The sequence below is a fragment of the Homalodisca vitripennis genome, chromosome 7 (assembly GCF_021130785.1).
Source record: "Homalodisca vitripennis isolate AUS2020 chromosome 7, UT_GWSS_2.1, whole genome shotgun sequence".
In the NCBI taxonomy this organism is placed as follows: domain Eukaryota; kingdom Metazoa; phylum Arthropoda; class Insecta; order Hemiptera; family Cicadellidae; genus Homalodisca; species Homalodisca vitripennis.
Window position 1 is genome coordinate 142,903,587 of NC_060213.1, and position 24,807 is coordinate 142,928,393.

The 24,807-nt window shown below is 34.5% G+C and overlaps 1 protein-coding gene across 5 annotated transcripts in view; it reads left to right on the top strand.

Moving 5' to 3' along the window:
- LOC124366445 (furin-like protease 1) overlaps positions 1-24,807 on the top strand; it is a 512,427-nt gene that overhangs the window by 483,952 nt on the left and 3,668 nt on the right. For 4 of the 5 annotated variants that reach the window (XM_046823006.1, XM_046823007.1, XM_046823008.1 and 1 more), the window contains 8 exons: positions 303-475; positions 1,507-1,716; positions 1,967-2,174; positions 2,313-2,430; positions 7,780-7,861; positions 9,828-10,038; positions 13,850-14,059; positions 23,818-23,999. In XM_046823006.1, coding sequence (XP_046678962.1) covers positions 303-475; positions 1,507-1,716; positions 1,967-2,174; positions 2,313-2,430; positions 7,780-7,861; positions 9,828-10,038; positions 13,850-14,059; positions 23,818-23,999 — 1,394 coding nt within the window. Of the gene's footprint in view, positions 1-302; positions 476-1,506; positions 1,717-1,966; positions 2,175-2,312; positions 2,431-7,779; positions 7,862-9,827; positions 10,039-10,867; positions 11,390-13,849; positions 14,060-23,817; positions 24,000-24,807 lie in introns of all 5 variants that reach the window. The other variant, XM_046823010.1, reaches the window with a different exon arrangement.

Genomic DNA, 24,807 nt, shown 5'->3' on the forward strand with positions numbered 1-24,807 from the left:
ATTTTATCTAGGGATCAGCTCCTCCTGGTCCATGGAACAAATCCTACAGTTTCTGTAAGGGGTTTTGTTACATTCTGTATATGCTTGAAATTGCAATGATAGTAACACCTATCAATGCAATTAGTATTTCAACTTAAAATTACTTCAATATGAATACCACTTTATTGTCATTTTTGAATGTGGTTTTATCATGGCGCTGTATAACCTTCTGTCTAATTGGGTGAAATGAAGAATACGTTCCGATTTACTGTAGAAAAGTTGTTCGTAAGTAGCTGAATGACCTGACCCTTACACTGGTGCAGGGGTAAGAATGTTGGATGGAGACGTGACAGATGCGGTGGAGGCGCGGTCCCTGAGCCTGAACCCCCAACATATCGATATCTACAGCGCCTCCTGGGGCCCTGATGACGACGGTAAAACTGTTGACGGCCCCGGGGAGCTCGCCATGAGGGCCTTCATCGAGGGCGTCACTAAGGTGAGTGGAAACCGCACAACATCTCATCTAATAATAAAAAAGAATATATATATATATATATATATATATATATATATATATATATATATAGTCTTTCGTATACAGTATATTATTTAGTTTTTAAGGTAGTATTTGTATTATTGGCTGGCTTAGTCTTCAAAACATTTTGATGGTTTTAAAATAAAAGTGTATTAACAAAAACTATTGGTTTCATAAATAATTTAGTTTGTGCTTATTAAACCAAGTGGCATGGCAATAACTGCAATGTACATTGAAATATAAAAACAAACAACCTACGGCTTTTCTCCTTATCGTAATAACAATGAAACAATTTCATTCGTGGTAATTTAATTAATGTTTTTTATTTTGACAAACATTGTTTATTCAGATTTATTAGAACATGTTTTATCTTAAAATTTCACTGGAAAAGTGGTTTCAGGAATTACTTATTTGATTATTTATATTTTGTAATTATTCAAAATTAATATATACTACATAAAATAATAAAACTTGAATAAATTTATATTCTTATAATATATATAAATCTTAACATAAACATAACAAAATATTGTTTACACTTTTATGATGTTATTTTTTATATGAAAATCATGCTCAATGTCTTATATTAAACCCATGATTAATACGACTGAAAATCTTCTTAGTTTTATTCTTCTTACGAGGTAAAACTAAGGTTTTTAATTATAGCCTGCACTCAAGCCAAAGTCTTCTGTCATCCTAGAGTGCAAAACGAAGTTATAAATGTGTATTCCGTTATCAAGCTGAACAGGTCTGAATGTTTTGTAAAGGAGGACAATTTTCACGTTGATAAATTAACATTAATGTTTAGTTCTATAATTTTAACACTTGAATGATTTATATGAAAAACATGATCCGACTATTTTTAAAATTTTAGGTATATGTACCATATAATCATATAACGAGGATTGACTTTTTGGCACCGTCAACCTCCAGGACACTGTATTGGCTTTTGCGTGCCGTGAGAATTGCTCACAAACCAAATTTTGTTTCAGGGGCGATCGGGCAAAGGGTCGATTTTCGTATGGGCCTCAGGGAACGGTGGACGAGACAACGATAACTGTAACTGCGATGGTTATACAAACTCCATCTGGACTCTCTCAATCAGCAGTGCCACGGAGAACGGTCTAGTGCCATGGTATTCTGAGGCTTGCTCGAGTACCCTGGCGACCACCTACAGCAGTGGTTCCTCGGGCGAGAGACAAGTCAGTAAAACTTGAATTATTATTGTTTGTTGTACTGTTAAATTATTATATATAGCCCTAGTTAATCGTCTTGCACTTCTATTTAATATAATCCTTGTTTTAGTTTGCCTCATCTACTTACATGATTACAGAGTTTTTTTATACCTTTATTTTAAAATCATGAAACGGAGTACATCAAGGTTCAGCTGTAGTTCCACTCTTATTTCTTGTACTTTTTATCACTCACATGTTCTCTCCCTTGTGATGCCAGGTGGTGACGACGGATCTCCACCACATGTGTACCAGCAGTCACACGGGCACTTCGGCCTCTGCCCCACTGGCTGCCGGTATCTGTGCTTTGGCGCTCGAGGCTAACCGACTGCTGACGTGGCGGGACATGCAGCATATCGTGGTCGCCACGGCGAGACCCGCCAATCTCCGGGCGCCTGACTGGACTATCAATGGGGTTGGCAGGAACGGTGAGTCTCCCAGAACCACATTTGGAGTACTATGTGTTTATCATGAGAAGGGTTTTACTCTGAGCACCTGAAGTCGTCATACTAACTTCTTACTAGCCATTATGTTCTTGCACTTGACGCTCTGACATCGTGTTACAGTGAGCCACTCATTCGGCTACGGTCTGATGGATGCGGCGGCGATGGTCCGAGTTGCCCGCACCTGGCAGACCGTCCCTGAGCAACACAAGTGTGAAGTGTCTGCTCCACATATCAACAAGTAAGTACAATCTGTCTATAACCGCAACCTCAGAATATGGCCTATAAGGAGGACAAACCTTAGTCCTTGTTTTTTGACCGCTTAGTGATATACGACCAAGGGAAATGGCCCAGCGGGTTGCGTTATTGCAGGAACCGTAGATGCTCATGCGACCTTGTGGCCAGAGTATACAACATTGACATATAGTCAACCTTAAGCCGTAGAATACTTTACTAGTAGGAGCTGCCTTTGCTTAAAAGTCGTATTTTTAAAAACAAACGCTGATAAATATGCAGACACTGAACGAACGAGACCAGCATTTCAAACAAGTAAATGAGATCAAAGAAATATATTAAATCTACAGGAATGTTCGAGATGGCCAAACACTGTTTGATCTTCCCACCTGTACCGTCCTCACATATGTTTCCTTTTTAAATTTTTCTGTTGTGACAACTATGTCTGTCTTTGTTTATTTATATCAATTTCCCTTTTTTTCATCGTAACACTGTCTGAATTTGTCATTTCCTTTAAAAACCAGTAGAGTAAAAAAAACTGCCAAACAGAATACGTGGATTACTCGCGGTATTTTAACTTCCAGGAAAAAAACAAAATTTTATCATTCAATTTTTATAACAACAAAAAATGAGGAATTTAAAATCTTTTTTAGAAATTATAAAAGAATTTACAAAAAAGGAATAAAAGCGGCTAAAGCCTACGAAATTGATGAAAAATTAAGGAACTGTGACAATTTTTAAAAAACGGCTTGGAAAATTATTAACAAAACCGCCAAACTAAAGTCCACAAAAAGTTTAAAATGTTCGGAAATTGTTAATGAAGATAAAATCTTAACACAGCCGGAACATATAGCGAATGAGTTTAGTGCCTATTTCTCTTCGGTGTCTTCTGCTTCGTTTTGTGGGAGGTCTGGCTGCGGTACGGGTCGAAATCCGGAACCGCTGACATCCATGGTCGTTGCCCCTGTTGACGAGGATGAGGTGGCCCGCACCATACAGAGATTGAAATCAAAAAAGTCGACCGACATAAATGGTGTCTCAGTGTGGTTGCTCAAGTTATGCTTTCAGCATATATTGACACCACTAACCAAATTAATAAACTTTTCTTTCATTCAAGGCTCTTTCCCTTCAACTCTAAAGACTGCTAAATTAACACCGATCTTTAAGAAAGGTGATTCCAGGCAAATGAGCAACTACCGGCCGATTTCAATCCTGCGTATTCAGTAAAGTCTTTGAGGCTGCCTTTCTGATTCGGCTAAATGCATTTCTAAAGCGTTTTGAGATTTTGAGTCCAAATCAGTTTGGATTCAGGAAAAACAAATCCACAATCGATGCAATTTCGAACCTTCTGGATAATGTTGTCGATGGGTTGGAGAGGCGAGAACAGGTGCTCAGCGTATTAATTCTCGACCTTTCCAAAGCGTTTGACTGCGTGCATCATGAGACACTGATGAACCAGTTAGAGCTTTGTGGCATTCGGGGTCTCCCTCATAAATGGATCTCGTCTTATCTCAGGGACAGATACCAGTGTGTGCAGATCTCGGGTGTCATGTCGAAGAGAAATAAACTGGTTTATGGAGTCCCAAAGGGATCTATTCTTGGGCCGGTTCTTTTTCTTCTATATGTAAATCGAATAAATTCATCGAACCAAAATGGAAAGATAATTCAATATGCCGATGATACGACTCTCTGCATAAAATCAACTTCGAAAGAAAATCTTGAAATTGAATCCTTCATTGCTGTCAATTGCTGCATTCAAAATCAACATAAGAACAAACCGTACAAAATCTAATGTCATCAACTTTTGTCTCCGACAATATGAAGATGTATGCCACCCGGCAGTTTTTGTAGAAAATGAGCTCTTGGAGAATACTGACTCTACCAAGTTCCTAGGGATGTACCTCAACAAAGGTCTAACCTGGAACAATCATGTGGACTATATCTGTGCTCGTGTTACTTCAGGTATCTACGCCCTGCGTAACCTTGCCAACTATTGTTCACAAAAAGTCTTAAGAATGGCTTATTTTGGCCTGATTTATCCATACCTGACATATGGTTTAAGACTTTGGGGCAGCTGTGCCAAATACAATCTAGTAAGAGTATTCAGACTACAAAAAAAGCTGTCAGAATAATTTTCCAATTAAACATCAGAGAGTCGTGCAGGGATGCTTTCAGGGAGCTCGGATTGCTGACTCTGCCCTGCCTCTATATATTGGAGGTTGCCCTGTATTGTCGATCGAAATGTGTTCTTATTCGGGGTAGTGACATTCACTCTTACGAAACTAGAGGCAGGGAGAGTTACCGTGCAGAACAGCATAGGACGGTGGCTTCCGAACGCTTGCCGTCACAGGCTGGAGTCAAATTTCTCAATCAGCTCCCTGAGGGTCTTATACAATCGGATAATTTAAACCAGTTTAAAGCTCTTCTGAAGCGCCTACTGGTGTCGAATGCGTTTTATTCTGTCGAAGAGTTCATGGCTGGCTGCTGGGAGAATTAGAATAAAAATTTACAGAATCAAAATTTACATAAAAATGAATAAGTAGAGCCCCGAGTCTCATGTTGAATGAATGTTGGCGTGAAAGGACAAGAGATGTATGTTTGAATGAGTATTGTAAGTATGAATGTGTATAGTAGGGATTTTTTTAAATACTTAAACCTGACTTTTGCAATGCAATGTATTATTGCCAAAATGCAATAAAAGAATTATTATTATTATTATTAAACACCAATATCATTTTTTCAGGTCATGATGTCCCAATTATCGGACTAGCAGGATATTTCTTCTGCAGAATTTTTGATAATGACGACTTCCAACTCCTGTTGATAACTTTATAACATAGAACAATGGTTTATTATGAGGGAAAGGAAGAGATCAGGAAAGTTTCGGATTGTACAGTTTGTACCTTCTAATTAGGGATACTAATCGTATTAATACGGCCATAAAAACTGGTATGTATTACAATAACCCGTATCTTCTGCCATGTTTTTGAGAAGGCAACTTATGGAGACAAACCCGACAGGTAGGAGGGTTGGATTTAATGTGAATGTTAAATTTGGCTTCATATTACCTTCCACTCATTGTAGCGTCTGAAATCTGACTCTATCATAAAATTGACTCCTGGAATCTTCAGTTCACATAGGTTTGAAGAGATAATAAACTGCATTGTTCGACATCAGAACACCGAGACCTCAAAGAATTCTCTAGTTTTATAGCAGTCACCTAGATGAAGAAGTGTTCTAATGTTTCATCAGATGCACAATTGAGAGTTGGATAGTACATCTTAGTCGTCGACATTTTTGGACCTCTGTAAACGTAACGCATGTTGGATGATGCTATGGTAGAAGAGGTCTGCCCCTCGGAATCTGCTTTGATCACGGTTTGACATGGAACTATGATATCGATTACATTTGCTCAGATTTGCGTCAGAAATTTATGTTTTGAGTTTCTAGCCAAATACAGCGCCATACAGGTTATGTTGCTACCATGTTACGTCTTTATTTATTCCCTTCTCACGTACAGTTGAGCGCGCGTGCATGTAACCAATTTTTGATAGCGATAAACTTAAAAAACGAGCGATCTTCGTCGCAAAAAACCAAAATTCAGAGAGTTTTGCAAGCCAGTTTTCAAAAGGTCGCAACTGTTGACTCTGCCAAGTCTATAAATTTTAGAAACGACGTCATATTTTACGTTTAAATGTACCTTGACCAACAGACGAGATATTCTCTTGTTCTAGAGGAGAGGCAAAGAACACTACAAAACTTGGAGAAACAGGACGATAAGTCTTAAACGTTTGGTCTCACAGGCGGGATTTCATATCATACAATTAAAGCATTTAAAACTCGTTTCAAACGCTACTTAGAGTAGGACATGTTAATGAGTTTATGGCGTATAACTGGGAGACTGCCCAATCAGGACTTGCTCCTGATTTGATGTGGAGCAATTGGCTATGAATTGAGCAGAGTGACTGTTTATAATGTATGTATGTCAAAATTAAAGTTCGTAGGGAATGTTTGTCCATATTGTTGATATTTGACGTTTGCTATACGAATGTAGATTTTGTCTCCACAATATAAACGTATGCTATCGAGTACTGAGTATTGACTATGAGGATCAGGCGCTGGTCCTTCCGCCGACAGTCGAAGGTGCTTTCTTGCGAGCAGAGGTTGTACATATTCATCAGCAGCTGTGGACAGGTCCGAACCACCGCCTTGAGCACTTCCGCCGGGACTCCATCAGAGCCAAGCGCATCCGCATCTATCGGGAACCTCCTGAGATCGACTGGTACGTTCTTGTTTTCCCTGGCTTGGTTGAAAACAGTACACGCTATTTATAGAGAAACTCAAGATTTGACTTTTTGACAGGGCACCTCTGTTCTGTTGAAGCCGAGTAACTCAATGCCCTAGGATCTTTGTTTCCTTTCTTATCTTGTTTTACTTATGGCTCCTAACGGTCAATCGCCTTAAGGGCAGCCTCCACTCAGTGCGGGTAATCTTTGGCCTGAGGCTGAAGAAGTTTCCGGCTTTTATGAAGCAGTTCGTTGTCCTCTTTCCACCAGTACACTTGAGCTCAACCATGCCTCATGTCATGTTCACCTCTTTTTGGGGCTTTGATGCGTCGGAGGCCCTCTTGATAAGCTGGATCGATAAGTTTTGTGTTTCGTCGGCGTCCCTCGTTTAAGACCTCCATCACCCTCTAGTTCGTAATAATTTGGTAGACGTTTTCCAAAAACGTCATCAACGAACTTTTCCCGGACGTTTTTAAAAATGTATGGCCGGGACCGTAAAAACGTTGAAATGTGATGGAGGTCTCTCTGTTCACGACTGCCAGACCAACCCTTATAACCATTTCCATAATACGGTGACCATTGCCTGTTACTTCCATTCCTAACACTGCCATTCATTAAAGTCGTTGACGATAGTCTGCTGGATTTCGTCCTCCAGGATGTCCAGCTTCTATACCAATGTTCTATTGCTGGAAATTTGTAATGGCGGAAATACACGAGGTTAGCTAAGGGTTCCTAGTAAACAAAAAGATGGTGGATTTCGTTTGGAAAGGAAGCAAATTAAGATCCTCGGGAAGAACATATCACCAGTTAGTTGAATTAATGACACAATTAATACTTAAATCTAGTAATCCGTTGGTCACCAACTACGTTCTCTTGACAGTTATAAGCCCACGAGAGAATGTATCCAATTGTAGCATCATTCTTCCAAGACTTAGTGTATCATAAATAATTATATTCCTATGGATCCAATAAAATATGGGGTTTTAATCATCCCATTGTAAGTATAAGCTTTTTGATAAGTAAGTAAGTAAGTATAGGTGTTGGTTGATACACGGTTGTGTTTGTTCCAGGGGTATCCCACCAAAAGGAACTCTCAGCCTAAAACTGAACGTGAAAGAGTGTACAGGAGTGAACTATCTAGAACACGTACAGGTAAGTGAATATAAAAATATAAATATTTATATAAATAAACACCGCTTGCATCTTATTTTGTTAAAAAATATATTTAAATAAAAGCCAAAATTTCAATAATCCGACTTATTGTTGGACGTGCTATTTCCACTTTTCTGACCATTAATCCATTGATTACGTCATGTTTCAGTTTCAATTTTATTTTGTTTTAGTTTTGATTCATTGTTAAAACAATATAATATTGTAGGTAAATAACGTTCTAAATTTATTTGATAAGGGTTTTAACTTTAACATCTATACATAGTTATATAATAATTTTAATTGTATTATTGATTTGGTCACTGTTAAGTCCATTATCTCGAAAGTAAGTAATATCAGCTTGCATATGCTGACATAAACAAATTAAAGGGAGAATAATTATTCTTGGAGATTTACATATTGGTATTTTCAGGGATTAATCACCATTATTAATAAAAACTGTATTTTCTTAATTTCCGATTTTATTTGAGTTTAAATTTTATATATATAATAACATATTTAAAAACTCATGTTATTGTTTAAAAGTAAATCTAAGAGTTTGTGGAGAACCTATTGTTACACAGGAAAGCTAAAGTATAAATTACACAAACATAATGTAAGGACTCCTCTCAACAAACAACATTGTTTGCAGTGTCTTAACCACTTAAGCTTCAAATACGCGAATGACCAATATCTCGTCCTTTGTTGAGATATGGAGTTTGACCGTGGTTTTTCTTTTACTACAACCACTAATAACATACTATCTCTATTAACTTTTGCAAAATCAACAAGCGAAAGATGTATATGTATGTATCATGTTAATTTGTGTTTCAAAATGAATACTTAAATTATACATTTAATCTGTGCAAACAACTGTACAAAAATACTTGGCATTTAATGTTCTATGCTTGGCATGGGTTGTAACACAATGTTCCCGTTTGGTGTGGTTTGTAACAAAGAACAGTATGTAAATAATTTTAATGAATTATTACGACCAATATCGTAGACAGAATATGAAAAGACAATAAGCCTTTGCTTATTAATAAAAATATAGAGTTAAATTACACATATATTAGAAAACTATTTGAGATCAATTTTTTGTTAATTAAAATATCCATTTTTTGGATTAACGAGAACATACATCAACATACTTAATGTACTTTTTATTTAAACCCCATTATATATATATTAAACCCCATTATATATATAGTCCTTCCGTCAAATCATGATTAGGCAGTGCCAAGCTGAACTGGCTCTGTTTTCAGAGTAATTCTCAGTTAGCTCACCAGACTGCGGCTCTAACAAGTTTTACAGTTCACTATCTCTCCACTAGATAGCAGTAGAATGCACTTCTGGTGATTACAAAGGGTTGGATATGAGGAAAGGCTGGCCCATAGAAATTTTGTTCAGCGATTTGGTTATAAACTAACCCTAATCTACATTTTTAGTACACAAAACACTTTTAGTTATTTATTCCAAGTCCAAGTCATTGTGTTTGTTGTGGTTTTATCCACCACTTCTTATAAGGCTTCTGCCGTTTGGGCTTTTACCTTATGTCCAGTGAGGGTCAAAGCCCTAGTATATTTCGCTACCTGTCAGTAGGATTTATTCCGAAGTAAGCTAGGTTAGGTTGAGACCTAATGCAAACAATAATCTTATACTGTTCTTAGGTTTCCAAAACCATATTATCATTTAGACTGATAGTTTTGCGAATAGTTACATTTTTTAGAGATTTATAAGGTACCTAATATTTTCTTAAACTTAAGAGATAACAGACACAGGCTAGATGAAGTTTAAATTTAACGTGACAAGAAACAAGTACATGTTTGTTTAAAGCATTTAAGGGTTTGGAATTCAGGTACATCTTTTATGAGCCATCGCTGCGTGTAGGTCCCTGGAATCAATTTAATATAGTTTTTACTCTTCAAGGTGCCTAGGTAAGTGGTTAAGAGAATCATCGCTGTTTCAGGCCAAAGTAACGCTGATGTCACAGCGGCGCGGGGACTTACAGATAATGTTGACATCGCCCTCAGGAACGCGGTCCACACTCCTGGCTCGCCGGCCCCACGACATCTCCCGAGCAGGATTCGACTCTTGGCCCTTCATGTCCGTGCACACGTGGGGGGAGCAGCCCTTCGGCGTGTGGCAGCTCGATATCCACAACGAGGGACGATACTTGGGTTAGTGTCACTCCCCACTGGTGTCGGTAGGGGTGTTAATCGTAACAAGCTAACATCCTCAACGTGTATGTGGTGTGGTTGGTCTTATATGGTACGGTGCTGGTTTGGTGTTCGGAGATTTAACATTTATAGACAAATGGCAAATGGTATTGGTGTTATGTCAGAAAGTAACAATAATAATACTGTGTTACAGCGAGTATTACAGGAGGAAATGAAGAAAAAAGAGCTAACTGGAAATTCTATAATGAATAACTAAAAGATCATACATTGCTGAATTAGAATACACAGTACTGTGCAACATATATTTTTTGAAAATATCTTCTTAGTAGAAGCAATGGTTCAAATTTTCAACGGATCAATTTCAGATTTGTTTCTCTCCTATTCACTGCTTACACTTATTTTTAAAGCCAGATGGTAACTGTTTACAGCTCAAATTCTGTATCCTTATTGTAATAATACTATTCAATGCAATTTGTTAACTGTTTATATTATCACTTTAAATGCCAAGAAAAACTAAACTGGAAGATTGTTGGCAAAATTTAAATTTAGAACTTTTCCATTCGATATTGACAATTTTTAGCTACTTTAATTTGTCTGTGTTTGAAACCAAGAATAGTACATTGAAATCTAGTTAGTCATTCATTAAATCGTATAAAAATACATTTCCTAAGACTTATGGACAAATTAAACGCATTATTACGAGTGTGTAACTGTACAAAGTCAACCTTGTATATATTATCATTCATACAATGCCCCATAACCTCTTGTACATTAGTAATATACAACGTACTAACCCTGCTTTGTACTAACCTCACCTCCTTTTGTTTAGGACGCGCCACTCTACATGAGTGGGCTTTGCTGTTTTATGGTACCGAAGCGCCCCCAGGTCACCTGCCACCCCTCGCACCCCCCTACCCCGTCAACCTCCCCCCGCCGCCCAGAAAGAACAAAAACAATAGAAAGAACAAGTCCAATACCACGACGAAGCCTTGGCGGGGTTCCACTAAAGAGTCGAAATCCTCCTCTATGTACAACAAAAAGGTTGCAGCCACTTCCTCACCCTCCTCTCGGAAAACCCCCAGGCCTTCCGTCATCTCCGCCCGGCGTCCTACCACTCTTCCGCCTACCAAGACACCGGTGGATGTCACCGGGACCCCTCCTGTCAGTCTTATCCTTCTCGCCCCTCCCCTCCAGCCCTCCAACTTGTCTCCGCCCCTGTACCCTGCTATATTCCAGAAGTACCCCAAAGTACAACAGCTTTTCCCCTACTCCCGGCTATACGAAGGACCTCCAAGACCCTCTAAGAAGGGAATTTCTCAAGATGACCCTACGGAATCGAGGAAGCCGTCAGGCAAGGAAGCCTTCTTTCTTGCCTGCAGCACATGTACCCTCGTTAGTTGTTTCTTTGGCTGTTCTACGCCAATTTAGCATTTCTTACATCATTAGCATCCCTTTCATTGCTGTATGTTTTGTTCTTCCATTAGTAGTTTATGCTTGCATGTGTTTCGTATTATGCTTAACATTGTAACTCTTTGCACTCAGTTTCTTATTGGTATTGTGTTGTTTGTTGGCATGTTGTATACTTACAGAAAGACATATACAATTTAGTAATTTAGTTTTCGCTGAACAAAATAAGTGAGCGAACCCATATTTGTACATAACCGTAATTAAATTTCTTTTACGAAATTTAAAAAAAAAACGCTGAAATAAATGCCACTGCCCATGACAAGAGTAAAATATTTTTTTTAACTAAGTAAAACAAGACAAGTAGCAAAATTTAAGTTTTAATTTGAAAGATTTTATGTGTTAGAAGTTACCTTACCCCATAGTACCGGTATTAAATACTTAAGATAAATATCCTCGTCGTCTTGCCGACAGTGGAAATACCTCGACCTTGAACCTCGCTAAGATTTTACGTCATCAATAATTATTGTAATTTTTGTTTAGATAACTATATAAAATATATTTAAAATGGCACAGTACACCTTCATTTATTCGGATTACTCGGTACCGGAAGTGATTCGGACAAAGAAATTTTGAAAATCCACGAATAGAATAGTAACAAGGTAGTAAGATTTTATGTTACAAACATAACAGTGAAAAGAGCCAATTAGAGCCTTTCTGAGAGAAAGGAAATAAAATTTAAAAATTAAATGTTATTTTCTCACAAAATCTCAATTAGTCTCTTTTGTACATTACTACCAGAGAGTACGACCATGCAGTTGTTCAAGACTGCATTTACACTGATGATGTGTCGGACTAACGTCAAAAATAAAGTCAATTTAGCTGCGCCTTTGGAATCAGAATCAGTCATGACATCTTTCGGTTTTTCATTAAAATAATCATTTTAGGTATTCTCCGTTATCGTTTTAAAACAAGCTGCCGGTTCAATTTATATCTATTTTCGGTCTGAAGGCAATAAGTTATCTTACAGATGTAGAATTATCTACCCCCTTTTGTGCCTACTGCAGCATTTTAACTCCCTCATTAACATGACAATTCAACAACAATCTTCTACCGTTTCGGATGAACGAGGTTCAGATAAAAGAGGTCGTTTTCTTCGTTTTACATCTGTTTAAAGAGATTGCTATATTTATGGGTTACGACACATTTGTTAAGTACTTTAAAGAATTGTTTATTTTTGTTCACGTAACGTTCTCTAACATATTATATCTAAAATTTATTTCACAATATAAAGAAGTAATATTATTGTAATTTAAAATATTACTTTTATAATGTATATCAAAAATGTGTTTCTCTAAAAAAGTATTAAAGATATCATTTTTTTTTATTTTTCGATCTGGATTTGAATTACAACACGAAAGTTAGAAAAGAGCATAATTAAATGAGTCATGTTACAATGTTTAACGTAACATTTGATCACATCACTAAGAACGAGTTATACTATAGTGAATGCTACAACTACATTAACATTATATTTATTTATTAATGCATTTTATTTATTTGTTTGTGTGTTTATAAATAAATAAATGACTTTTTTGTCTTTACCACTGTCATTATTACGGGTTAGTGAAGCATAATAATGATAGAAAACGTCACACAGCTAGTTTGTATAAAGCAACTGTTGTCAAGTAGGCCTACACTATTTTTGAGCAATGCTGTAGAGACAGTTTAAGAGCCTGCCACAAACGTTACAAATCGTAGATAAATGAGAGAGGCTTTTTATTTTGGCCATAATTTATGATATCAGCTTGTATTTTTCTGTTTATTACAGTAATAAGTGCATTGAAAGGTAAGTTTGGGTATGTGAAGTTGCATGTAGAAATTGTTTAATCGTACAAATTTAAGGTCTACTATTGTATGTAGCCTACTTACATATTCACAGTGCTAGAGCACAGTAGATTATGCCGTTTTGTTTTATCTCTGCTCTAAAGTTAAACTATGCATGTTTTGAGTAGCCTACCTTTATCAATTAATAATGATGTTGTTATACATGGTCTAGTACGGATTATTAATATATTAATTACTGTGATTTAAAAGACCAATACATATTTAATTCCATGTAATGACTTTAAAATAAAATAATAATGTTTAATAGTCTCCATAATTATTTTTTATACATCTATTCCACATTTTAATTATATAGTGAATTCTTGTAATTTGGTTTAATCTAGTAATTAATTAATTAAAGACATTAATACTTAATATTATATTTTCATTAAAAAGCCACACAGTAGTTGGTCCCGTTTAGGAATGAACTATTCATAACTGTTCGCATTGAATCGGACTGTTAATTCATAAAAACACAATGAGGATTTGCGATGTCTACAACGAGTTTTGCGATGTGCAGGTCAACTGATCGACTGGCAGATGATCTTCTATGGCACGGATTTGCCACCACAAACCTCCTCCCTGACGCCGGCTCCGGTGAGGGTGACCACGCAGAAGTCCAGTGACCGCTGGACAGACGTCAAGTCCGTCGACCGGACCAAGACTTCCGACTTCCGGGACCACATGCTGGACATTTCCGGTTGCCAGAGGGCCTCGGAGACCTGCCTAGGTTGGTGCTTACTAGTAATCTTGCTGTGTACACTCTACCGTAATTTAGCGATCGGTTCGGACCAAAACTCTACACGAAATAATGTAGTGACGTCATAGTATTTAACGAGTGTAGCTCAAGATGTCTTTCAACCAACGCACACGGTTTGTGATGGCGACATCTTCGACGTCCACGACCGCCTCGAGTAGGTGGGAAAAGCCGGTTCCCCGTCTTGGACATGAATTAATCATTCGATTCAACTTTTTCAATTGCTTTATAAATACAAAAATGTTCCGGTCGGCAAAGACGGAGAACCTGTTCTTTTCTTGCCTATTTATGTCTTCATACATTCCTTACTAAGCTAAGTTAAGTTAGGTTCCATTACCAAATTAAAGAAGTGAGTCATTGATAAAGTAACGGTATTCTTCTCCAAAGATTAGAATTATTTTACTAACATGAGCACTATACCAATGTTTACATATGTAATCTTGCCATTACCGAAGGAAATTTCACTCTAAAGCATGCAAATCATAATAATGTTATTATTTACTAAAGAAATATTTTTATTTTTGATAAGTACTTATCTTTTCATATTTGATGATAGTGCTAAATTCTACAGTTATATTGCCTTTCCTAACAATTATTGTTTTATTCATGTTGTAATAGAAACATTTAATTATACTACGTTATAATATTTTTCTGTTGGTTTTACCTGTAACACAGTTTTAATAATGGAATAAAACTTTATTTATGTAATCAATTAGTAATTGTAATTATATTATTAGTTAGTTTATGTATTATTATCAACTTACAATTTACCAAACAATAACTAACTATGAACGGAAAACCAAAACGTCAACATATTTTGACTTATCGTGTGATCATAGCAAGCTGGTTAGGTTAGAGATTTTATTTATTATTAACGTATCAACTATTGTGTGAATTTATTAGATTTTAGGTAGTGAACAAATTTTATTTTATAGATTTATTGTGTGTGTATATATAACGGAGACATGTTTTGGGGTGTAAATGTACATTTATTTTCCTGGATGTGTAATTGTAAAGCGTGTGATGATCTAGCTTGTCATGTTTTGGTGCCATAATGCCCACAAAAAATATGATTTTATACTCTATTGGCCGAGATAGTTTTATAAAGAAAGTGATAACATTCCATTCACCATATTATTTTATATGGTGTTTTATACTGTTTACTAATCTTTATCAATTTTATATGCATATCTATGTTGTGTTATAAAATTAACTTTTAAATTTGAATTTTTTCGTTAATTAATTAAAAATTAAATACTCATACAAATACATATGACATGGATAAAAATTGTACTACTGTATACACAACCTCAGTGGAGTATTCGGCGGCCTATACTATATATTATACGGTAGGTTACCACTTATAACGTTGTACCAAACATGACAAGCCGGTTTGTGTAGGTCAGTGTTGTAAGGTTATATACCAAAAGGAAATTCTTCAAGTGCAATTATCCTTAACGCTGGCACTGAAGGTGAACTACAGTATTACCAACCCAATAGTTGTAACTGTATATAATATAACGTGTATTATACTGTACTATCAAGCGTTCCAATGCTGCTCAATACGCCCTCTTCCTTAGAAACTCCAGTGGCCCTCCTGTTGTTTTAGTGTTTTGTCACTGTCCTGTATTAAATATAATTTAAATATATCAACATCATTGAGCCAAAAAATTTGATTTTTATTTTGATATGATAAACCTTTAAAACGTTTCACAAGTTAATGCAATTGTAACAAAAACCAGTTTCATACATAATTGTATATATTATCTCTGCCGAACACATGATAAATTGTATTGTATCTTTCAAAAGACTGCATACTTATAAGGATTTACTATTAAAACACATTAGCCATAAATATATCATTCATAAAAACGCCACTGGAATCTTCTTGTATGGACTGAAGGGTGTAAAGCTGTATATAACATTGAGCCAGATTTTATACAATGGTTTGCGACTTTTATAAACTTAGCGTTCATGTTAAATTTAGAGCAATGTCAATAATGCAAAAACTGTGTACTTTTTCTGATAGATTTTTGCAAGCATGTTTAAAAATGATGGACTAATTTATTTTGTATTTCTTGACGTGAATTTATGTTCATTTTGTTTTAGATGAACATGTTATGTTAGTGAAATAAATATTGATTGCTGTGTTTTGATAGATTTTAAGTTAGAAACAGTTTTGTGATAGTATTACAATTATCGTATTTTATTATCGTACATATGGGAATACTTAAACGGGGGTTTTAAATGAAAGGAAGATTACAACAATCCATTACAGTAATAAAATAAAATGGATGTTTGGGTTTATTAAACGACAATACATTTAAATCCATTTTTGTTATTAACGTTTTGATGCTGATTGTTCATCCTAAAATCATACCCCTTTTTGGTTTGTATAATTGTGTCATGAAAATAAAAAAAGATTGATTTATTTGGTGAATAAGACAACTTTTGCATATTGGTTAACATAGATTTGTATGCTTAATTTAAGTTCACATATGTCCAGTATGAAAATGTTTTTTTGATCAGTGACACTGTGAAATCTAAGCGATAAGTTTGCATTGTGCTAACGTGATGAATTGATCTACTTTTTAGGTAAACTGTTCCTATGGTTATCTAACAACTAGTTATATTTTGGAATTAGTTCAAAGTTGTATACGATTAGTTATCTCCAGTTAATCTAGTAACCTGAAATTTCGTTTGACTAACGAATCGTTATATATTGTAACTAAAAGTACTTACTTTGTTACTTTTAGAATAAATCCAAAATTTGCATAATCCCCAGCACTTTTTTAAATGCTTAAATTAACTAAGAGTACTGGATATCACATTGTATTAACATGCAGGTGATTTTCAATTCACTTAATTCATGTTCCTGGTTTCAGTTAATCTTATGTACATAGTTTGTTTATAGCTGTTCCACGGGCAACATTACCATTCTGTGTTACATATACAATACATAACTATACAAGCATAATGATGGTTTTTATTCTTGCATCACCTTAAACTCAATCTCTTGTTGATCTGGAAAGATTCACAGTGTACACAAATGTATTGATTTGAAACCTGCTATTGAGAATATCGTGTTTTTTAAAAGTAATTTAGTACAGAAAATGAGTCATTCCGATGAAGGTTTTTTAAGTAAGCTGTGTAATCAATAAGCTGCCCTCAGCTGGTATGTACCTGTCAGTAGTAATTTATGTGAGGTACAGCAAAAACGCATGTGTAACTTGAATCTGTGTAACCAGGAGCAGCTCATTGTTAAGAGCAAATGTCGAAATATTGAGGTAAAATGGCCGCTCGATAGGTCTGTTTTATTGCGGAGGATGACTGTTGGAGTGGGTGGGACTTTCTTAATGTTTATAATGTTTTCAAGCCTAAGCATGAGAGAGTATTGTCTCTTCGGTCTTCCCTGACCGCTTTCCTGACCCTTCTCTTCTCCCATAATGCCTGTTACCGCTCCTCCTGGGATCTTGGTTAGAAAGCGGCCTCTACACTAACCCATTCTGAGTATCATGTCACTTCGGAAGCAGCGCAAAAGTTATTTTAAGACTTAATGCTATGAGGGGTATCCTTAGTTGCTTGTACTAAGTGATAAAACCAACAAAAACGTATAAGCTGTGAAGAAATAGTTTTTCATCTCTCAAATTCTCTGTATTCACTATTGTATCCATATATACCAAATCTGAATTATATTATCGTACTAGCAGTTACCCGCGGCTCCGCACGCGGTTTTTTAATTCAGAGTGCGTAACCTACTTTGGCAAAGCACTTATGATGGTCCTTTATGATATTTTATAAACGTAAGTAGGCAAATGATCAGATTAAAATTATTTCAGTGTTCATGGTTAGACGATCACAGGTTGGGGAACTAACCCTTATATCACGTTTGGCGTGTATAAGAGCATTTCAGATGAATTAATTATACTTCCGATGCCACAACTGAGTTTGCCTGGTTGCCCTCATCAAGACAATAGATTCATACGTCTAAAACAACTTCTTTGGTTAAAAGGCCGCTTATTTTTAAGCGTTGTGATCTACTTCCGGTCCAATATATTTCCAGCGCCATTGTTGCGTTTGCCTCGTTGTGCTGTCAAAGGAAATATATCGACCTACTGAGGATTAGAAGCCTTCTTTGGTCAAAAAGTGTCTACTTCTCTGGACGTTTAAATTTACTTCTATTATAATGTATTTAAAGTGCTTCAATGAGGTTGCCTTATCTACTCGATCAACAACATGTTTATTTATATGGTTGTGTGAGTGTATAGATATACGAAACCTAGTCCTGTCTAAAGGCGTTATAAAATATATTTCTAGTGTTATATTATAATTCTCCACATTATACTGATAGATAGAATATATTATGTAAACATTTCGGCCTATTTCGGCCAAAACCAAAAGGCCCTTAAATTGAAATTGCATAGCTTTAGAGACCAAGATGGTATTTTATGCTGCTTTAGAGAGCTGTGGGTTGTAGCTTGGAGGGAATTTTGAAGTAAGAATATACCTATATTCATCTCAGAGACCCTGAGAATGTTCATGTTGATTTCAGCACAGTCGGTTGAATACTTTATGCGTAAATGCAAAACAAATAAACAAAGGCACTTTCCCATTTATAATATTATTAGGATAATTATATATACTACTTCTCAAAGTATTATATGATTATAAGTTAAACAAGACAAGTGTGCTGATTCTGCTTTTCAATTTTCCTCATTAAACCTATGTGAAAATTAAAAGTGGTATTAGTGTACATTAAACAGTTAAAGTATGTAGCTATACAAATTTTTCAATTAATATTTCAGTCTCTTATTGAAATTTAAATAAGTTTGAATATTGAAGTCTATTCGTCTTGACTGAATTTAATAGTAGAAATTAAGCATGTACGTGACAATAAATGGCGAAATTAGAACTATATGCATGTCTAAGCTTGAAAACCCTCTCAAACTTAACAAAAACTATTATGTTAAGTAACATGTGATCTGTCAGACACACAACTCCCAACAAAAATTAGTTGATTATACCCGACCGTACTTCTATACATTCATCTGTAGTTCCTTACATTCATCTGTAGTTCCTTACATTCATCTGTAGTTCCTTACATTCATCTGTAGTCCCTTACATCCATCTGTAGTCCCTTACATCCATCTGTAGTCCCTTACATTCATCTGTAGTTCCTTACATTCATCTGTAGTCCCTTACATCCATCTGTAGTTCCTTACATTCATCTGTAGTTCCTTACATTCATCTGTAGTTCCTTACATTCATCTGTAGTTGAAACCTCTGAAAATAGTGTCTTATTCGGCATAATTATAATTTATTTAATTTTGTCCCATTTTCTTTCTTTTGGTTCTTTATTGTCATTAAGCGATACCAAGTGAACGTTCTTCTGGAATTATAAATTTGTCACTCAGTGCGAGATTCAGATTCTACTAAATACAATTAAAAATATAAATATCAATTTTTGTTTCGTTTCAGATTGTAATTCTTAGTACTGAACAGTATATTGTGTTAAATATATATATATATATATATATATATATATATATATATATATATATATATATACTTAGGAAAACATCGTATGTTACTCCTCATCAAAATTCTTGTACGTTGAGTTTATAAAAGTTCAAAATTGATTAAATAAATAGAAATTAAAAAGTTGATCTCATTATTTACATTCCTTTATTAAATTCACTATGGACATTGTTAAGCACGGCGCCCACTACGAACGGACCGGCCAATTATACACAGTCAAAATGCATACGATCCAATGGACACCCATCCACTGTGACCGGATTAGCCTAGACCAGCCATTTCACGAAGTTGTGTGTGTATTAATTGTTATTTTCATGTGTGTATTACTCGTATATCAATCGAATATTTTGTAACGACAATTACTTAGTTCATTACAGTATAAAAATATAATGTAATAAAAGAATAGTTACAATTCCTGAACGTAGAATGTGAATGTGCCACGTATATGCCTGGAACAAAGTTTTTAATTCAAAACGATTTTATGATTTCAAAGTTGTTTAGGGTTAAATAGATTACGATACGCATCATGTTTAAGATGTTCTATATATCTCGTATATAAATAATAGTCATTTATATTATATACTGTTTTGGTTTGGATGAATGCAATATATAGTGGATGAATATAGAGAATCACATTTACGTTCAGGTTAGCTGTACCTTTGTTATACTTACAAAAGAACAAACATAACATATAAATTGTGTTTTATAATAAGTAACATTGTATCATGAATTTAAACTATTATATGCGACTTTAGATGACAAATCACAGGCAAAATGTCTAATAAATTGAAAGAAGGGACCTTCTAAACAGAATGTGCACATTATGTAGCAGAGCACTAATGTATTGCAAATTCATCTGCATTCTATGGTATTTCGCCAGGATAAATGCATTTATATAGTTCATCTACTGTTTAAGTTAATCTAACTGTATATTTATAATTGTTCTAAAAAGAAAAATGTATCTATGTTCTTCAGTGTTTTAACCTTTAAAGTAAGGTAAGTATAATATAATACTATTTCAAGGTTTATATATCTCTCGTAGTCTTCATCTTACAAAAAATAGCAGAAAATGTTTTACTACTGAATTACATTTCTGAACTGATTAAAAACTAGTTTAAAATGAGAGAAATCAACTCTATTGTTTAATTTTAAATGTGCAATAATATAGTATTCAGAATTAACTATTGACCCGAAATTGTATGGAAATAACCAAAGAGCGTTGAAAATATGTTGAATGTTAATAGATATCTGTTTTAGTATCCACTTTAGCTTTCTTGATGCACAAATTGGTGAGTGATCACGTGTGGTTGTTATTGATGTTGTTGCCTTTCACTCTCTTGTAAATATAACAATAACATTAATCATGAAAGACGTATGTAATGTAATAACATGCTGTTATAAGTTTTATTTCCAATGTTTATGGATTATGTTTTGTTTGTACTCGTATATCCTTGTTTAACAATCACTTGGTTATACACTACACAAATTATATTTGTAACCTGCAGTTTGGTTTCACCATGTAAAGTTAGTTTCTCCAAGTAAAATTTCTGTTACACTCACATTATTGGCGTGCGAAATTTACACAGAACACGTGCGTTTTTATGAACACGTTTTAAGTGATTTTACAATAGCTTATGTATGTGTTTGTGTATTTTATGGTGTTATTTTATATGGTTAGAACAAAACCCGAAGACAGTTTTCAGAAATTTTAAAGTTCCAAAAACCTTTGGTATATTACCAAACCTGTTTTAACCAACCAAATTTTATTACACATGATTTTCTAAACAAATGTACACTCAGGACACCCTTTACACATCTACATAAAAACTTGTACTTATATTTGTTTGAGCTAGATTACACATAACATTTTTGTTCAATCTCTTTTAAATTTTACAAAAAATCAGTACTTTAAATATCTTTTATTCTAAGAGTTTGTTCGAAACGATTACCAAAGATGAAAAATGTACAATTTCTTAAGTCAACAAGCATATTATCTACCTTAAATGGAGTTCAAGGAACAACTGGAATTTACCTCAAATTTTTAAATTGCACTTTACTAATTTGTGCTGCATAATGTGTGGGTTTCGTATTTTATGAAATAAACACATCTTTTGTAAAACTTTAATATGTAATAAACTAAAATCGAAAAGCTGGTTCAAAAAGCATTCAGAAGTAAGGTGAGACACTATCCTCGTATTTAGGAATTAACTCCTATCAGTTCCTCTAGGTACGAAACAAATTTAATACCTAACGTATTTCTCATATTAACTGTACTAAAAATTCAATGCTCCAAATAACTGACATAACTTTATCCAGCCTAATACTTACAAGCATGCCAGTAGTGTGATATATCACCCTTAGTGAGTGCAGTGATGTTGTTTCCTCTAAATAACATGTTATTGAGTGTGGCAGGGAGGGAGGTGGTGGCGCAGCTGACCTAATAGGGCGCTTCTCGTGCTGGGGTGAGTGCCTTAGCTTAACTCTTTAAACCTAACACATCTTCCTCTTATGTCTGTCTGTCTTATGTTCATTTCTCTTTCGTTTTATACCTTTGTGCACCTCTTTCGTTTACCGTATTTTAGAGATACCGTAAAGTTTAAGGCTTAAGTTCAGAGTTTACCGTATAAGGCTCATTGCCGTTTTAAAATTAAATATAAAGGTACAAAAATAATATTGTTTAATATTATAAATACAAATCCGCGATAAAGCCTTATTTTCCAGTTATTAACTGCCTATTTATAGAAATGGAACTACTTTACCACAAGTAGTTTTAAATTTGCATTGCTTTCATGACACATACATATACAGGTTTAGGCATTATACATGTTTGCGATAAAATTATTTTGAGCAATAAAAGAGAATTTTAGAGTACCATCTTTTAATGAAAAGAAAATTAAATGTATTAGAAAATTTTGAAATTACCATATTTAAATGGTTATCCATTTCTTTGAAAAAAAAACTGCATCTAAGTATTACTACCTTTCTCTATGTTGGTTTGGGATTTTCTTAACTATCATCATACTGCAATAACTTATTGTATTTGTAGTTTTAACATTTTGTAGTTCCTTTATTAAACAATTACAGTCTTACGTTCTTGTTTGTATGGATAATGTTATATCTAACGCACTACACACTTACTGCCTGTAATTATTTGACCATTCTCTTTTCAAAACAATGAAAAAAAGAAACCAAATATTAATAAATGTTTAAAATCGGTCCAACCATAGTCGACCATTATGATTGTACCAAACATGTTTCAGAATTTTATTCCATCGCTGTATTAAAAATGATGTAATAACACGTTATACGAGGCATAAAATACTGTTTTGGGACATTTTTAATGTGTGAACCACGTGTACTGTTAAATAATTTTAACAAAGTAATAACTGCTATAAGTACTATTAACATTGTTGATATAATTTTTTAAATACACGAAAAGTGTATTACTAAAATAACTCATAGGCAAGTAATTTGTTTGTTAGTTAATATTTTTGCAAAATAGTTATTTTGTATCAGTAACTGCTTTCCATGTTTCTCAGGTACAATGGAGTGAGTTTTATGATCTGTACTAACATTATTTAGACATATTTGAGTGCAATTAGCCAATTAGTTTTGCAGAAACAGTATATTTTGAACTGTAAGAGTGATGTTGATATAATTTTATGTAAGGCTACTTGTATGGTAAACATTAATTTAGCCTGTTATCGTATTTTAAATTTTCAAGACACCAAGAAATAAAATAACATCTTGAAACATTTCATAACTTCCATTTTTAATTCGCTACAGTAAGTGCAGAATTTTGTTTGTTTACTTGTTTATTTATCAATTTATAATATCGAATAAAAAAATAACATAAAAGGCCATTTAAAAATAGTCCTAAGTTATGTCTCAAAACAATTCATTTACAATTTAAAACAGGGTGTATCCACTTTTTGGACAATAAAATGGAAGCCAAAACTGCAATTATTACAAAATAATGCAATTTATTACATTTAAATACTCTAAAATCCATAGGTATTTATATAAACGATGTTAGTAGTACTAAGACATCTACAAGTCAATAAACATTAGATTTTATGTTTGTTATCCGTTGCAATAATTGTAACACTCATAAAATATACACTATTTTTAGTGTTTACAGTTTTTTCCACTTGTCAGCTGACAACACTTAACTTTATTCTACTTGTGTGCAGAATGTTCCTCCGGCCTACTGTTGGTAGAGGGTCGTTGTGCCCACAACTGTACCGAAGGCTACTACCCTGCCCTTACCAACGTCTGCGCTCGCTGTCACTACAGTTGCCTCTCCTGCTCTGGCCCTAACGATTACCAATGTTTGGTCTGCTATGGGGACGCTCTTCTCGTTGTCTTCGACCAGGTATGTCTCAAAATATCCTTAAAATTAAAATTTGAACACTGCAAAAATATTCGTGTTTTTCATTGATGGGAATAATGTTTGTTCATTATGGATATTCATATCTAGTTTTGGAAATAATATATCAAATAATCTTTCACACAAATTTTGGCTTTATTCGTATTTTAAAATTACCCTTGTATTCAATTATTTAAACTAGTTTGTTACTTACAACATGTAATTTTGCAGGCCTTTAAAAATTTCATTTTTATGAGTCCTAATAACCGATATACAGTATAACAGGATCTTTGTTTATATTTGAGTTTTCAAAAGTGTGTTTACTGAAATGAGTTGTGAGAATATAGCAAAACCAAAAATGTGGAGCAATCTTTAATAATATCTGACAATATGTTTTTTATTAATTTAATGTACTTAACGTCGAATACATTAGTAATAGTAATATCACTGCTATACAACACACCAAAGAGACTGAAAGTAGCCATTTTCAGTGAAATAATCTGTCTTCCTCTGGTAATTGACACTGGTAAAACTGACACTAATTTAATTGCAATTTATGTGTCTGTGTATCGTTTGTATATCGAGCTAAACACATCTTTTGGTGTTTCTAACCTTTATGGTACCCTCCAATTTAAACTCGTGCTGAAAATAGTGCGTTGACAATCGATTTCCTTCTTAGAAAAATGTTCTGTGTTGATTTCACAGAAACTAGGCTTTATGTTCATACAATTAAGTTTGGCTATCGGTTTAAAATCTTCCTATTTAACTAGACCTTCTCTGTAATGCTATTAAAACTGTTATTTTAGCCCTCCAG